The 15,817-nt window shown below is 39.2% G+C and overlaps 1 protein-coding gene across 3 annotated transcripts in view; it reads left to right on the top strand.

Annotated features, from left to right (window-relative positions):
- TSPAN14 (tetraspanin 14) overlaps positions 1-15,817 on the top strand; it is a 42,723-nt gene that overhangs the window by 11,516 nt on the left and 15,390 nt on the right. Inside the window, exons 2-3 of one of the 3 annotated variants that reach the window (XM_075154340.1) lie at positions 4,372-4,469; positions 13,670-13,720. In XM_075154340.1, coding sequence (XP_075010441.1) covers positions 4,389-4,469; positions 13,670-13,720 — 132 coding nt within the window. In that variant the 5' untranslated portion in view covers positions 4,372-4,388. Of the gene's footprint in view, positions 1-4,371; positions 4,470-11,656; positions 12,845-13,669; positions 13,721-15,817 lie in introns of those variants that run through there. The other 2 variants (XM_075154342.1, XM_075154341.1) reach the window with 2 other exon arrangements.

The raw sequence follows: 15,817 nt of genomic DNA, 5'->3' as shown, positions 1-15,817 counted from the left end.
TGTGGACCTTGATCTAAAGACATTAGTGTTAGTGTTCCAGTTGTTCTTGTTCTAGATTTAACATCTTATCTGTGGGGGTTTTCCAAATTAGATTGTTTAATATATCACAGCTTCTGTTTTATGAGAGTTAAAATCTATAGACTATGAATATCACCGCTGTAGCATTTTGAAGATAAGAGTGGAATCTGTGCATGTAGAAATGCTTTGGAAATGGCAGTAGCTTCTTGATGAACAACGACATTTTTTTCCCTTCACTAAAGCTGTAAACACCAAGACAAAATTATATATTCTACCAAAGCAGCAGTCTCTATTTAATTTTTAGAAGTTCCTGTTGTCATGAGTGGGTGATAACTGTCAGCTGACATAATGTGACTTGCTTTGTCTGAAACACAGTAGAGAAAGTTACTAGTCTGTGCTGCTCACATACTACTTTAATCTTCCAAGTGTTTTGTAGTCTTGCCTAACCATAGTTATGTAGTCTGTGATGCAAATTAGATGAAATACTGATGTAGCAGATTACTAGACTGGTAACAGATGTCTCCTATGTTAGGAAACATGACTGCTTTTTAGTATAAACATGGGGAAGGTGGCTGTGTGGCCTTGAGTGGATTGCTTGGTTTGTTTATTTGTAGAGTTAGGGGAAGAAGTCAGACACACCTACACTTTAGATTTATTATGTCAGAATGTCACTTCCACACCAGTAGTGATTATACTGCTCCATATGGTGTTTGGTGGTCCGTCAAGAAGAACCAAAAGACTCCTGATGAGGATAAGCAAAGAGAGTAAGTCAAATCTGTTCTTAATATAGGCAGGTGTTTCAAAAGGCAACATCTGACCGGGGAGCCGTGTGCTGTTATAAGACAGCTTCTTGCAATAAGGAACAAGTACTGGTAGCATGAGGCCCCCTGTCACTTTAGAGCATTAAAAAAAAAGCAATGTATAAGAAAGCATTTTGCTTTTTCATTCTGTGAAAATACTGTGATGGTATTGACTGGGGCATCTTGCCAGTTGTATGGGAAAGTGGGGAGAAATGTCTTACAAACTGGTGGTCAAAATGATGAGGTAGGTGGGGAATGGTGCTTATCAGTAAGGGTACTTCTGATGCTCTTATTCCTGTGAATAGTTTCACTGAAGTTGGGACTTGAACAGTTGGATGTACACCCCAATGCCAGGGAGGGCAACCTAACAAAAAGTAAGACTTCAGACTATGTTTGTATTTTAGGTCCTGAAATGGTATGCTTGCCTTTCTGCCTCAGATTATATTTTAAGCCTTTTTGTCTAGTAGAACCCCATTTTTATGGAATTTAATGATGTGCTAGCAATATGCCACCTGCTGCCCCCTCTTTTGTAGCAGTAGCAGCAGCAAAGGCAATGCTTTTTATTAGTAGTATGTGCATTCTACAGTTGCTGCTCCTGTCTTTTGCCAGAATACTGATTTTCATGGGGAGGGAGGCAGAACGGAGATGGAGGCCTTGGTGTGCCTGCATCCAGAGAATGTCTGCACTGGAAGCCAGCGTACTGTTGTAATACAGGCTTACACTGCTGCAAATGGAGTCTTGGACTCTGAGATTAGTGGGGTTCTGCTGTTGTCTCCTAGTGTCCCCTCTTTTCCCTCTCTTGCCCAGACCCATCAGACTTACTGACTTGGACAAGTGTGTGACTATTGATTGTTGAAATATAAATTGCCATTTGGAGCTAGAGACTGAGATTAAGAAGTTGGGAAAAGCAAGCATTCATTCCTTCTCTGCAGGTTTAGAAAAGCATGTCAGGAGAGTGGTGTTTAAACAAGTTTTCTTTACTATGTCTCATAATAAGATTTCTAAATGTTGTCTGTGAAGCTGGATGGGTTGAAAAGGTCAGTAACTAAAGCTGAACCAGGGCGTGAGGAAACAAAACTCTCTCTATCTTAGGAATGTATATTGCAAAATTCAGCTTATGTATATGACTGGGTCACATCCAGGAAAGTCCTTTCCAGTCACTGCCTGTACTGCCACAAAGTAAAATTTTCTTTATTTTAACAAAAGTTAAGTGTTTTTTTGCTATAAATGAACTGTGAACATTAGAACCTAGATGTAATGTGAGGTTTTGGAAGGCAAAATACCTTGTTTTCAGTGTTTGGTTAAAACTGTATGGAAATCAGTGTCTGAACTGTGGAAATATCAAGCTCAGGTGCTAATGGTGAATGTTTACACTCTCTAGCCTGACAAATTTTGCAGGTATTGTTTCTGTAAGAATGTGCAATATATTGTTTAATCATCCTGCAGAGACACTGTGTTCAGTCCCTTTACTGGAGCTATCGAGGAAAAAATGTTTTAGTTCTGACTTAACTCAGTTTTACTCAGTCTCGTATGGAATTTTTACTCTATCTCATAGGGAATCAGGAGGAGTAATTCCTTCTTTTAATGATTTTTCTGTTGCTACTGTATCTGTCCAGATGCACTAATCTTGAGTCGCCTGTGGGTAATGTATCTTAAGCTACCTGCATAGGTGGCATATGCGTGAAGGCTACTTCGGTGATGTCTGGCTTTATTATATACAAATTAATTTACTTCATGTCAAGTGGATCAGTATGACTTGTGTAATATGTACCAGCTTTCAGAAGGATCTGAAAATTCCTCTTATGCACATGTATGCCATCTTAGCTTGAAAAAAGCAGGAATTATTCTTTGTCCGCTAGTCTTGCAATTTTCGTTTTTTCCATAACTATGTAAAGCTATGGAGTATTCTAGCAAAATGTACCCTCTTTAGATTTTCTACATGGTCTCTGCATTTCTGAAAACTATTTCGATTTGGTTGGGCAGCAAAGAAATTTCCTGGGTGGGGTTGAAGAGGGATGGGGGATGTGTCTGGACCAAGGAGGGACTCTCAATCTGCTTCCAGATGGAAGCCAAGCCTGGCATGGGGAGACCTTTGGAAGGAAAACCAAAGTCTGTTTGGGATCTCTGTCCGTAGTCTCTTGGGCTGGAGATGTCTGTGTGTCCTTGATCTGTTTGTGTGTGTCTGGTTTTAGCCTCAGGGGAAAAAAGTTTAAGGCAAGGCTTGAAATATTTGTGTTGAGATTTCAAAAAATTAAGTTCTTCCAGTAAGACACTGATGGTAGTATTCCATAGTTGTCTTGGAAAATAATCGGTATTTCACTTAAAAGCTAAAGCAAGCTGTTTATTTTATTGAATGGTAGTCTCAAAGCTGTTCCTGTTGGTTCTGTTCCTTCTTTCAGTGGAATTGTTTTTTACACCCAGGTGCAGATTGCCTTCTAAAAAAAAAATTAGTTTCCCTTCTCATAGCTGTGGATGTGGTGGAGATCTCCAGTTCTCCGTTCCATGGTGCTTGGTCTCAAACTTTGCTAGGTAGGCTTGGCTTTTGCATGCTGTCTGTGAATGTCCAAGTCAGCAGAGTCCTTGAAGTCTTTTTCTCAGTTATGGGGTGTTTGAAAATTCTTTGTGCTTGCTTCTCTGTTATGAGGCTTTCACTGACTTCTTATGGGAGGAAAACATTTATCTCAAGCGAGTGGAGGGTTGAAATGTGAAACTGCTTCTTATCTGTCATAGGCAGCACTTGTGCAGTCAGTTCTCTAGAATGCGAGGGCTGTGCGAGTGCTTTGTCTTCCTTGCTCCAGCTCTCGATTTAACAGCTTGCCCTCTGTTTTTTTTCTATGTATGGCATTTCTGCAGAGGTGGTTTAGTTATGATACTGTGAAAAGCTGTAGTTCTCTGAAATATTTGAGCAACAGTTGCAGTTGAACCTTATCTCTAGTGTATGTAAGGAAGCAAGAAAACCGAACTCTGCAGAGCAGATCAACTGTTTAATGATGGGGGTTTTGTTCTTGAGAATAAAACCTCTTATGGGGTAGTGATTTGGTAAAGAAACATTAAAGTATTGAAAAGACAGAGTACAACTGCCTATTGTATTTAGGAATCTGTAGACACTGAGGTTTTCCACACTAAGGCTTCTAACATCTTGCTAGCTGGGTTTTTGGATGTGCAATCCACAGACTGTGTGTTCAGACTTTTGCATAAGTCCAAACAGCTGCCTAAGTAAAATGGTTTTGAAGGAGTGAGAAAGCGGATGAGTGTCAGCTTGCTGATGCAGATCTTCGTAGGTTAACTATATAACTAGTTTCCTTTTTGGGTGTCCCTCCCTGTTACCACATAAGGGTGCTTAAAGAAGATAGGATTATTAAGCAACAAATGCTTAGAGGGAGTTTAGGGTCAGCAGAAGTTTCTGAGCTGACTTTGAACATATGTCTGAATGGCATATGGTACAGGTTACTATAGTCACTTTCTCAACAGAGCAAGAGAGATCTGGAAAAAAATCCTTTATTCTTAAAATCTTTCACTGCCTAATTCTTCTCATCCTTTCTCTTCTGTGCAGGCGCTGTGCTATAGAAGATGCACTATTACCGATATTCTAATGCAGAAGTCAGCTGTTGGTACAAATACCTGCTCTTCAGCTACAATATTGTCTTCTGGGTGAGTACAAAATGTAGAGACTGAAATAGTTCAGGCATACCACAGTCTTTTTAACTTCCTGCATATTTTTTCAAGAGAACAGAGTGAAATATTTACCTGAAAGGAGGAAGCTGATGTATGGTAGGTACTGGGTGTTTTAGAATTGAAGAAGCCTATCCCATGTGAGAAAGTAATTATTGAAAATGATATGAAAATGATTCTTCACAATCTTTCCCTTTCTTGCCCCTTCCTCCTATCTTACCTTTTGAGTGAAGATAAAGGAGTGAAGCAGTTAAAACTGGTTTTCTTGGGTTTTTTTTTAATGGAGAAAGGGAAGATCTGCGTAAAGGATTTGTCCAAAGAAAATAGTATAGTCTCTACTGTTGCTGACAAGGCCTTTGTCTTTTGAATGATGGAGGCCATTAAATGCTGGTTGTGTTTGGACAAAGGTTAAAGCTACCTTTCTTAAGTGCGCTTAAGTGGTATATTAAGTTGAAGTTGCTTTCCTGTTAAGAGAAGTTTCTTCTAATATCTCCTTTCCGATCATCTTTGATCTCTGTGTTGGGGTGGTGTAGCTGCAAATACACTATGCAGAAAAGAAGAAAGGAACTGCTCCAGAGATGTGTCAACAGCTGGCACTACAACATAGTCAAGATCTTAAATGTCATCCTCTGTGGGCAGCAAAATTGTCTGATACAGTCTTGAAATACTTAGCTAGGGACTAGTCTGCCTATAATGTTTGTTTAGAATTGTGAATGCGAAAAGAGTGTAAAAACAGGTGTGTTTTTTTAGATGTGTATGATGGCCAAGATCACTGAAGTACCTAATTATCTTGGCAAAGAAGGTGATTCAAAGGTTAGTGCGTAGCGTTGCATTAGAAATAGTTAACGTGTCTGTGAGGGGAAGGTGAAGGTAAGCATGCAGTTCAGATAACCTTGATAATTCTTTTCAGAACTTGCAGGTCCAATGTTAGGAGTTTGCACCTGAACTGCAGTCATGGAAAGGCATGGGTAGTCATGGAGAAGTGCAGATATAGTGACTTGCCCGGTGCTAGCAGCTTGGATTAATGTTCTAATTCAGAGTTGAAATATTTCTTAATATGGATAGCCGCTTCTAAAGATCTTCAGATTTTTTTCAAAGCCGAAAGGATCAGGTAGTGAGAATGAAAGTATGGTATGTGGTTGAAGCAACTTGTTTAAGTTAAGAGTAAAAATTGATTCTCCTGATCCTGACTTGTCTGAGATCAGTAGACATGCTAGAGAAGACTATATTAATTCTATTTGTTTACTGTGATTCCTTAAACCATGTCAACTTTTTACTACCTAAAATTTAAGATATACAGAATTATTACCCAAATCTGTATTAGTAAAAAAAGGGATTTAGTGTCTGAACGTAAATTGCAGGCTGCAAGATCTTGTTTGTTCTTATCAATAATGACTTGGTATTTTGCTTGATTAACCCACATAAACTTCTGGTAGACTAGGTTGGCATTTCTGCACATTTTTGCTGCTTTGGCAGTATTTAAGGTGGAAGATAAGCTTTTTTGAAACCTGCATGTATGATGGACAAAACCCTGAATTAATTTAGAACCGTAGAAAAGTCTAGGTTTGATGGAACTTTTGGAGGTCATCTGACCCAATTTTCTGTTGAAAGCAAGACCTGTAGGGTAGGAAATCACTGCTCAAAGAGAAGAGCTGGAGTCTTGTGAGCTTCTTGCTCATCAATTTTCTACTGTCTTCAGCCTAATAAAAATGTTAGGAGGGCAGGTAATACTGAGACTGCAATGTTTGGGTATTGCTGTTGAAAACCACAGAACTTTTTGCTACTGTCACTACCTCTTGTTTACTAGTGTTGTGTTTTAACATGACGCTGTAGCATTAAGCCAAGGGGGGAGTTTATCCTTGTGTGGATAACAGGACAGAAAAGATGTGTGGCTTGTGTGGATAACAGGACAGAAAAGATGTGTGGCTTGTGTAGAAACTTTTTTCCAGTAAGGGTTAATTGGCCACAATATTGCGTTCTTTAATGATGATTTTTTCCCCCTAGCAATTGAGGATTCCCATCATGGCCTCATGTGTCAAAAAGCATGTGCTCAAAGGCTGCCAGCTCTGTAGTTATTTTTCTTCTTCTATATACTACAACTCCCATGTACCTGTAGTGGAGTGTGGTGCAATGAAGAGTAATATTCGTCAAGCTGTTCTGGTTTTCAGAGAAATCGTGTTGTAACTGGGTGGGTGCTCTTCAGCAGATAGCGTGGGGGATATGTGAGAAACTGACACACTCTTTTGTTCATGAATATATTAGGATTGTTCTAGACCTCTGCTTTCTTTCTAGTATGCATCTCATGAAGTGGGGTCTACTTCTGTTTTTGATGGCTAAACAACCTTTGAAAAATTGAAATTCTTTGTCTTTACTGGGAAGACTATCAAGAATTTGCTTCTACTTTTTCACAGGAATTAATTTTATCTCTTTCTAGTTTCTTTTTTATTCCCTGCAGAGTCATTATGTTTCTCTTTTTTCAAATTTCTTTTTTTACTGTATTCTCTTGAAATTAATAATGAAGATCCAAAGATTTTTCTTTTCCTTAAAGAATCATTTTTAAAGAAGAGATGCAGAAAAATTGAGGAGAATTTGAAATACAACTTGTGTTTTTCAGCTGATCTTGTTGGCTGGAGGAATTGGTTTTCTGAACAGTACTAGTAGTTTTGGTAGCTTGCTCAACAAATGGTCTGAGGCTTCTGCTGAGAAGTTATTATCAGGCTGACCTAGTCAAATGTAACTACAGCTCTTTTGATAAGAGTGCGGCACCTTTAGTGGTAGAACAAGCTATGTAAATGTTGAGTGGGAGAGTAGACACTCCTATAGGCAATGCATGAATCATTTAGCTGACACGGTGATTCAGGAGCCTATGACATCTGGCTGGCTGGGATGACTAGTCTAACAATCTCTTTAATTGAACAAATCCATCATGTGTAGAACAAAGTAAATTTTCTATGTGCCTTAAAAACTGAAGAACTACAAAATCAGAAGGGAAGTGTAACCATGACTCAAAAAAGCAGCATTTAAGAGGGAATGTTAGTCTTGATTCACTTTTCTTGGCTTGCAGGACAGGTGCTTGTGGGAGCTTGTTTTGTGAGTGTTTGTGTTAGTGAGGGTGGCCATTATATAATGGGTATGAGGGATGGTATTTAGATAGGTGTGCAGACAGCCTTTTGTCCATTTAAGCTGTTACTGGAGGTATGATGGTAGCTCACCTGTGTCTCAACTCATGACATAGTTTATTCACAAGCCAGGTAATTTGCATGTAAATAAAGAGTTGCATTTGTTCTTCTGTCATGCTTACTAAAGATACATGTTGACTTCCCCTTTGTAGCTCTAAAGATAGTATCAGTGACTATAAATTTTAAAGTTAAAGCATATGGTGACTTAGTGAGTAGTTTACAGAATATTTAAACTTTTTAGTCGGTGGTTACTTTTCTTCAGTTTGTGTCATGTTTCAAATACAGTTCACATAGATTGGGGTGGAACAAAATATTGAACTCAAAGAGGGCAAATATGATTATTTTAATAATGGCAAGCTCACAGTTTAATCAGCCTTTAGAAATCTGTAAATCTTCATTCTTTGGAAGTTTTTTTTTCAGATGAGCAACTTGGCAATAGAAGGTTCAGTTCTGCTGGCTTTGAGTTAGCTGTGTACAACTGGCTTGCAAAATCACTTCTCTATTCTTTGTGCTTGGCTTTCCCTTATAAGAAAGGGAATAGAGGTCATAGGAAGGCTCTGTCTTAGGCATTATTTTGATGTGGGATTACTTTATTTTCATCTTGCTTTTTAAGCATGCTAATAAGGTTTAACTTCTCCAAGTACACTTGTTTTAATGAGTAGTGATGAGGCAGTATTGCAATCATTAAGATAGCCCTGCAGGGAGTGCTCAGAAGTTTAAGTGAAATTACCTTATTACAGCAAGGCTGGACCTCCTTTTGAGTGTTAAAGCTTTTTTTTTTTGCCAAATAGCTTCATTCATAATGGAATTAAGACTGCAGTAATACAAGATGAAGAGCTTGGTTCTGGCACCTTTCTGTTCTGAGTCATTTTGCAACTGAGTGAGTCCTTCTGTGAAAGCCCCAGTGGAGGCAGCAGGCAGGGGTTGGACAACTGACCCCAGGGGGAGTGCAGGTGCCCTATCTTGGGGTGCAGCACTGCTCTATGCCTTCCAGCCTGCACTTGGGAAGGCCCAGGGAATAAAAGGAGGTGCCTCAATCACCTGTCTGTGGCTCTTGCTTCTTTGTCTCCAGTTGAAGGATTTTTTGGGGTAGTCCAAGAATTGCACCTCAACCAGGACATGGCTATTTCAGTGAAGGATTGCATATGTACTCTGCCAAAGCCTTTTAGCTTGCATGTGAGCTCACTGTCTCTCAGATGAATTGAGAGGAGAGGGTAAAATAGCTTTTAGCTGCTGTCATCTTGATTTATCTTCTAGTGCTCTGTAGCTTTGTGTGTGGCTCTTAAGGGGTTTTGGAGAAAAAAAAAACTTATGCTATAGGAGATGTGATTTTTTTTTTTTTCCTGAACATGATGATGAAGGGCAAAAATTCTCTTAAGCTCTGGAAAAGAATTCTGAGCTCATTTTTGAAAAGAAAAGACCTAGGCTAGCATAAGATTTTCTTGGCTTTTGCAGTGTATGTTGTTTTTCAGGAACACCTAAAACAGCAAGGTTGTGCCAGGAAGAGGAAAGAATCCACCACAGGTGGTTTCCTGACCCTGAGAGGAAAAGTCTGGGAAGAGACAAGGGTAGGAAGGAAGGGCTGTAGGCTGCTGATTGCTCCAGCATGGGTGGAGCTACAATGTAAAATAGGACTGTCCAGGGGATGGAAAAAAATGTTCTCTGTAAGAGTAACATTTTGTGCTTACAAAAACTGGGTGCAATAGGAATGCCTTCCCATTACTTCTAATCAGACCTTGAGGCAGGCTGACCCAAAACCAGTTTGTGTGCAATGGTTGTCTTGCAAGAATTATGTTTAGCTGCAACCTAGATTTGAGAAACAAATTAGAGCTGTTTTCTCAGTTAGTAGGGTGATTCTAATAGCATAGTCAAAGGAATTGAAAGTGTGGTTGGGAATGGATAATGCCCAAGCGAAGTGGTCTTGTGCACGGAGTCTGTGAATTGGTGTCAGTATTGTACATCTCCTGAGCAGAGCTTACAGCTCGATGTGATATGTTAATAATGTGAATTTTTCAGTTCTAAAGCAGGAAATGACCAAATGCTGGTTACTGGTTTTAGTTTCCTGTTCAAAGGGGTACAGCTGAGCTGCTTTTGTTGTCCCTCAGGCGGGGTTCGTTACCCGGTGTGCAGTAAGCCAGTCCCACACACAGAGCTGAGATGCTTGTTTCCTGTCTGTGCAGAGATGGGTGCTAGGTGGTAACTCCACAAAGCTAGCACATCTCAGTTAACACACAGTAAGCATTTTATATATTCTGAGCAACACTTACCAGTACTTTTACATCTACGCTTAGTTATCCTTGCTTCTATTGGTTCTTGTAATGCCTTGTGTTCACTTAAAGTCACAGTGTCCTTTCTTTTTACTGTGCATATTCAGTGGGGAAGGGGCTTTGTTGGGTAGGGGGCTTTCCTGCCTGTGGGTGGGGTTTTTACTGTGCTAATTAGAATAGGTCAGACTACTCTAGAAGAATTTGCTGGGAAACAGTGGGGTTAATTGGTTGCTCTTACCTTGTTTTAAGGATGTACCTCCACACTCACCTCACTAGAGCCCCCCTGCCCCAGGACCCACCACCCCTGGTGTCTCCAGTCCCCAAGACAAACAATGCCAATGCATCCCAAAAGCCACCCCAAACATATGGATCTGATCAGACTACACTTTGTGTATGTTTCCATCTAACCTTTCATGCAGTATATGGCTTAAATGACTCCACAGCATAGAAGTGAGTTGGGTAGTCCAGTTTGTTCTTGCTTACACGTCATCCAGATTCTGGTGAAAGACAAATTTCAAAATGCCTCTCTTTTGAAATAGCTGGCTTGCTCACTCTCACCCTGGGAACACTTTTGGTTAGCACTGCTATTTCTCAGCTGCTACTGTTCTCCCATTCACATGGCCAGTTAGTTCAGTGAGCTGGTGAAGGTTAAGACTTTTCTTTCAATTCAGGCTGGATTGGTTCCCTGCTCTCCCTCATAGCAGTCACTTGAATGCCTCTGTGCAAGAGTGGTAAAGAGAGGGTATTTTCCTGGTGCTATTCTCTGTGGAACTCTGTATTTGGGTATGCTCATCATGCTAACTTCTGAGGTAGTTTTATCACCATGGTGTGTTTTACAATAGTTTTCAATGAAATACTTTAAAGTATCTTGCACATGGTATTTAAAGCAAAGAAATCTCATTCAGTTAAATAACTACCATTTTACTTTCAAACTGGTTGTCTTGGTAATTGCGCCTGTAAATGTAGTGGCTGATGGCTTTGTTTCTTCTGTAAGTATGTAGTACTTCACTGTTTTGCTAAAGAAACCTAATGTGTGTGGTTTGGCTGCTTCTAGTGAGAATTATGAATCACTTGTCTTAGCTGAATTAAGTTTTAGATTTATCCACGTTGATTCCATGAGACTAAGTTTATTTTTCTGCTGATAAACCATTTTACTTGTAGATAGTTTGCATAGGTGCTCATGGAAGTAACTTTGCAAAAATGGTGTAGTTTTGTGAAACTGAACACTATAAAAACATGAGAGCATGCCCCGGGACCCACTGCCCCTGGTGTCTCCAATCCCCAAGACAAACAATGCCAATGCATCCCAAAAGCCAACCCTTAAAAATGAAAAATCTACTTAATCAAGAATCTGTTACAATTTAATTAAGATGGTAATTATAATGAAAGGCAGCCATCCTGAAGAGGACATCCTATTTGTATATTCAATAGCACAGTATTAGTGTTACACTAACATTAGTTTGTATACAGAGTGTGGAAGATGTGTGTCTTCCCAGTTCTTTTCTTTCCTCATTTCTTTAGAAAAAGTTCCCAAAGATCCAGCTGTGTCTGCTGTGTAATTTACCCTTACTGCAAATTATACCAGCTATCTTCACCTGTCTCCCAGCATTCCTGGAGCATTTGGAATGAGAAAGGGTGAAGGCTGCATCAATTGCATGTGCTGTGTAACTTAATGACATACAAGTTTGATTATTGATTTTTTTTTTTCCTATTTTGCTGCTTCATCTGAAAATCACTGGGTTAATATTTAGGGGTAATCTAGGTCAATATTCTGTTTATATCCATGTGGTTTTTAATAGTATTTTTAAAGTTGTGCTTTGATCCAAATTATCACTTTAAATGTACTTAGCTTATTCAGAGTCTGAGATGAGTAGTCATTGTGCTGTTGCTTATTTAGCAACATCTGGAAATTTAACTTACTTATCACTGCTTTGCCCAGTTGTAACTCTTTCCATGTATTAGTAGTGGATTTGTTTGGTTAATCTGTGTGCTTAAGCCATTTTTAGGCGTAATGGCGTAAAATATGCCATAAAATATGGCGTAAAATACTTCATGCCTAGACAGAAGTGTCTAACATCATTTCAGTAATTTTTAGACTGGCATGAATGACACTTCCAGCCCTCTTTGGCTTTCCTTTCCCTCACTCCCCTCAGCAAAGTAAACCCAGAACAACTTCATTTACCCTGAGTGCAGTTTAGGGTCAGCAGGCAGTGAACCCAGCAGTACTTAAAATCTACATGTATCTTTTTCTTGTGTGACTGTAAGAGGGTCCCATTTTTGCTGCTTGCCTGTGCTGTGGGGAATTGCCTGTAATGCCTATTAATTCATGGGAGGTGCTGCATTTCCTAGAGGAAAGGGCCCCTTTTACAAGGCATTTTTTCAGTTGTTGGGATTTACTTGTCAATGTGTGTAATGCTTCGTGGGGAGGAAGCAGCCTCAGTCTTTTATATAGAATAATTTAGGTTGGAAAAGAGCTTTAAGATCGTGTCCAACCATAAACCTGACACTGCCAAGTCCACCACTGAACCATGTCCCATCTACATGTCTCTTAAATACCTCCAGGGATGGTGACTCAACCACTTCCCTGGGCAGCCTGTTCCAATGCTTGATAACCCTTTTGGTGAAGAAATTTTTCCTAATATCCAAGCTAAACCTCCCCTGGCACAACTTGAGGCTGTTTCCTCTTGTCCTATCACTTGTTACTTGGGAAAAGAGACTGACACCCACCTTGCTACAACCTCCTTTCTTAGGTAGTTGTAGAGTGTTAAGGTGTCCCCTCAGCCTCCTCTTCTCCAGGTTAAACAACCCCAGCTCCCTCAGCTGCTCCTCATAGGACTTGTGCTCTAGACCCTTCACCAGCTTTGTTGCTTTTCTTTGGACATGCTTCAGCACCTCCATGTCTTTCAAGGTAACATGGACATAGCAGGGTAGAATGCCATTTTAAGTAATGAGGGGGAGCTGCTCTCATTTTGTAGAGAGGTCATTTTGGTTTGATTATTGAAATTGGATATTAAAGACAAACTGCCTGAGAATGGAGAAAGGTAATAAAAGACTAGAACAAGGATCTCTTCATTTGGATGAATATAATTCGGAAATATTTATTATACAAACATATGAATTGGTGTAGGGTTTGTACATTGTCAGTTAGATTTGTTGCTTATTGAAAGTAAGTAGATGGACCATTACTTTAGCTTGATTTAAAATGGCTTAAACAAGGTAAGGATTCAGAAGACAAACTGTATTTAATTAGAGAAGAGGCTAATATAATGAGCCATGGCACTGAGAAGTTATAAAGAGTCAAGCATGGCTACTGTCTGGGAGTGGTACTATAAAATGACTAAATAGGGAATAACCTCAAAATGCATTAAATATTCTGAAAACTTCATTAGTGTGTGCAGGTAAAAGTTTTAGAGCAAGTCATTGGGACAAGGATAACTCCCACTTGCATGCTACTGCATGGAATTTTTAATTTAGTGCTGTGTGCTTCTTGACTAATCATGAATAATCAAATTGAAATACTTCTAAAAAGTAGTTTATAAAATGCAAGAATACTATGGAATAAAAGCACTCTAAATCCTTTTTGCAAGAGATTGACTCATGGGGAGGAATGTCCCGTTACTATTGTCTGAGATTATAGACAATATTTGTTTTATTTGAGCAACAGTGCTACTGGCTAAGTGTTTGAGAATGTGTTGATTGGTATATCTAATTCATTTTTTTCTTTTTGTTTTAGCTAGCTGGAGTGGCCTTCCTTGCAGCTGGTTTGTGGGCATGGAGTGAAAAGGTAAAGGTAGAAATAACTGGTCTTTGTTTCATGGTTGCCTTCTGCTGCCCCCTGCCCCAGTAAAACTACTTCCTCAGGAAGCAGCAAAGGTTAAATGTAGCATCTGAGCTCAGGACCATGTTCAAATGAACTAAATTGAGTTTAGTTGGAGTTTCATTCTTGTCCCTGAGCAGGTGTTAAGCTGTGGCCCTTGATGTTTAGACCTTTTTTGTAAACTTGTAAGAGCAGGGTGTTAGGGAGAATATAATCTTTGTGAATAGTCTTTATGAACTGGTTCTCTTTTGAAAGCATGTTTTCTAAAATACACTTATCTACCCACCTCTTTATATTAAAAACAAGAAACATTTGGGAGGAATGCAAAAGATATCTTTTTTATATCAAAAAAAAAAAAAGCATCTTTGGGACCATCTTTCTGTAGTGTGCCAATCTTCAGGCCATCTGTTGTCTTCTACTTTACTCCCCATGGAGTTGCTTAAGTGATTGTGTCTCCATGTAGAGGAACAAAATTGGGGAATATGATCTAGTTGAATAACACACATTTTTTGCGGAGGTTTCTTTCAGCTGAATAACTTCCTCAATCAGAGGAAGTCTGTGTGGGCACGTACCTACAGAGTTCTCCTGTTAGAAGAGATGGTATAGGTATGGAAATGAATGGTTCACCCCCTTGTTATGAATGTAAAAGCATGGCTTTAATATGACTGCAAGCAGTAGGAAAAAGTGACAGTTACTGATCTGCATCTTAATTAACAGTGGAGGGCAGGTGCCCTCACTGTTCAGTTGTGCTGCTGAGTAGGAACACTTTAATTACCATCGTAGTGTAATATTTCCTTAATCAGAGTGCTTATATGCAGCAGCTACTCACAGAGAGGTTTTGGGATTCCTTCACTTTTGGAAGTGAAAGAGTTTTATGATGATCTTAATGCTGAGGTATTTATTCTCCTTCTCCCTGCTCCCTCTGTGCATGCACACGTTCTCACAACTTAGATTAGTGATATCACGGATGTATAGTAAGCAGCCTATCTCCACACAAATGCATTTACCTCCCATTCTGTTGTTATAAAAGGATTTTCTTTCCAACCCTTTGGGGAGGGTGTTAAACTTGTCTTGAATTTGTATTCTCTCATGTTCAGACATTATTTTCTGTTCTGTAAAGAAGCACATAGGATTTGTGTGGTTGGAAATGACTAGTTCATGACTACCTCCATTTGCGAAGTGGACTTTATGGTACACTGAAGGTACTAAAAGGCAAAAACAGACTCTTTCGGTCTTTATTTTGCCTGAACCATTTCTGCTTTCTGTCCTGTCTTACAAATAAGTGCTTCAAAGCTTTTCCTGTGGTTTTGAACTTTTGAATGGCTCATGAAATCTGTACGTTATTTTTCATGTCGGTTGTTCTGTGCTACATGTACAGTCTTTCATACTAGTTCCATTCTTCAGTCATAGTGCCTGTATGGGTCTGTTTACAGATAAACATCTTGGTGAACAATAGATGGGAAGTAAAACATTCCAGAAGCTGTGCTGCGGTGGTAAACCCAAAGATAAATTACAGGTGGTGAAAGAGTTTTGAACATCCTGTCTCTTAGTGCAACGTGAAGTACATTGGGTCCCTTTAACTCTTCTGTTTTTTCTTTTTTTTTTTCCCCATAGGGCTACACTTCAGATTGATTCCTCAGTAGTCTTTTTTTCTGGATATAAATCCTGTGCATCTCTTTCAGCTGATACTATATCGAAATGAGAATGCTGGTTTGGGAAATGTTGAGAATACTATATGTAAAAATGTTACCCATTCTAATTTGCATTACCTGTTTGAGTCAAATCCAATTGGTGTATCTAATTGGCTGGCCTATCCTTATGGTCTTATAACTGGGTGTTGTTTTTCTGAACAGTTAAGTTAAATTGCATAAAACTTTAACAGTCTACACAATAAAAGCTGGATAGGTGTTAATATCTGTCACACAAGAGATACTGCAAAAATCACTAAGAGAAAGTGAATTATAATAAACTGTTAATAAAAGCAAGATGAATAACACTGAGCCCTCTCATCAGGAAAACAGTTTTTATTGGTAAAACCATTTCAAGAAGGACACAAAAGAAGAT

The sequence above is a fragment of the Calonectris borealis genome, chromosome 7 (genome assembly GCF_964195595.1).
Source record: "Calonectris borealis chromosome 7, bCalBor7.hap1.2, whole genome shotgun sequence".
In the NCBI taxonomy this organism is placed as follows: domain Eukaryota; kingdom Metazoa; phylum Chordata; class Aves; order Procellariiformes; family Procellariidae; genus Calonectris; species Calonectris borealis.
The sequence above is the reverse complement of the archived record's forward strand: the minus strand, read 5'-3'. Positions and strand labels throughout refer to the sequence as shown.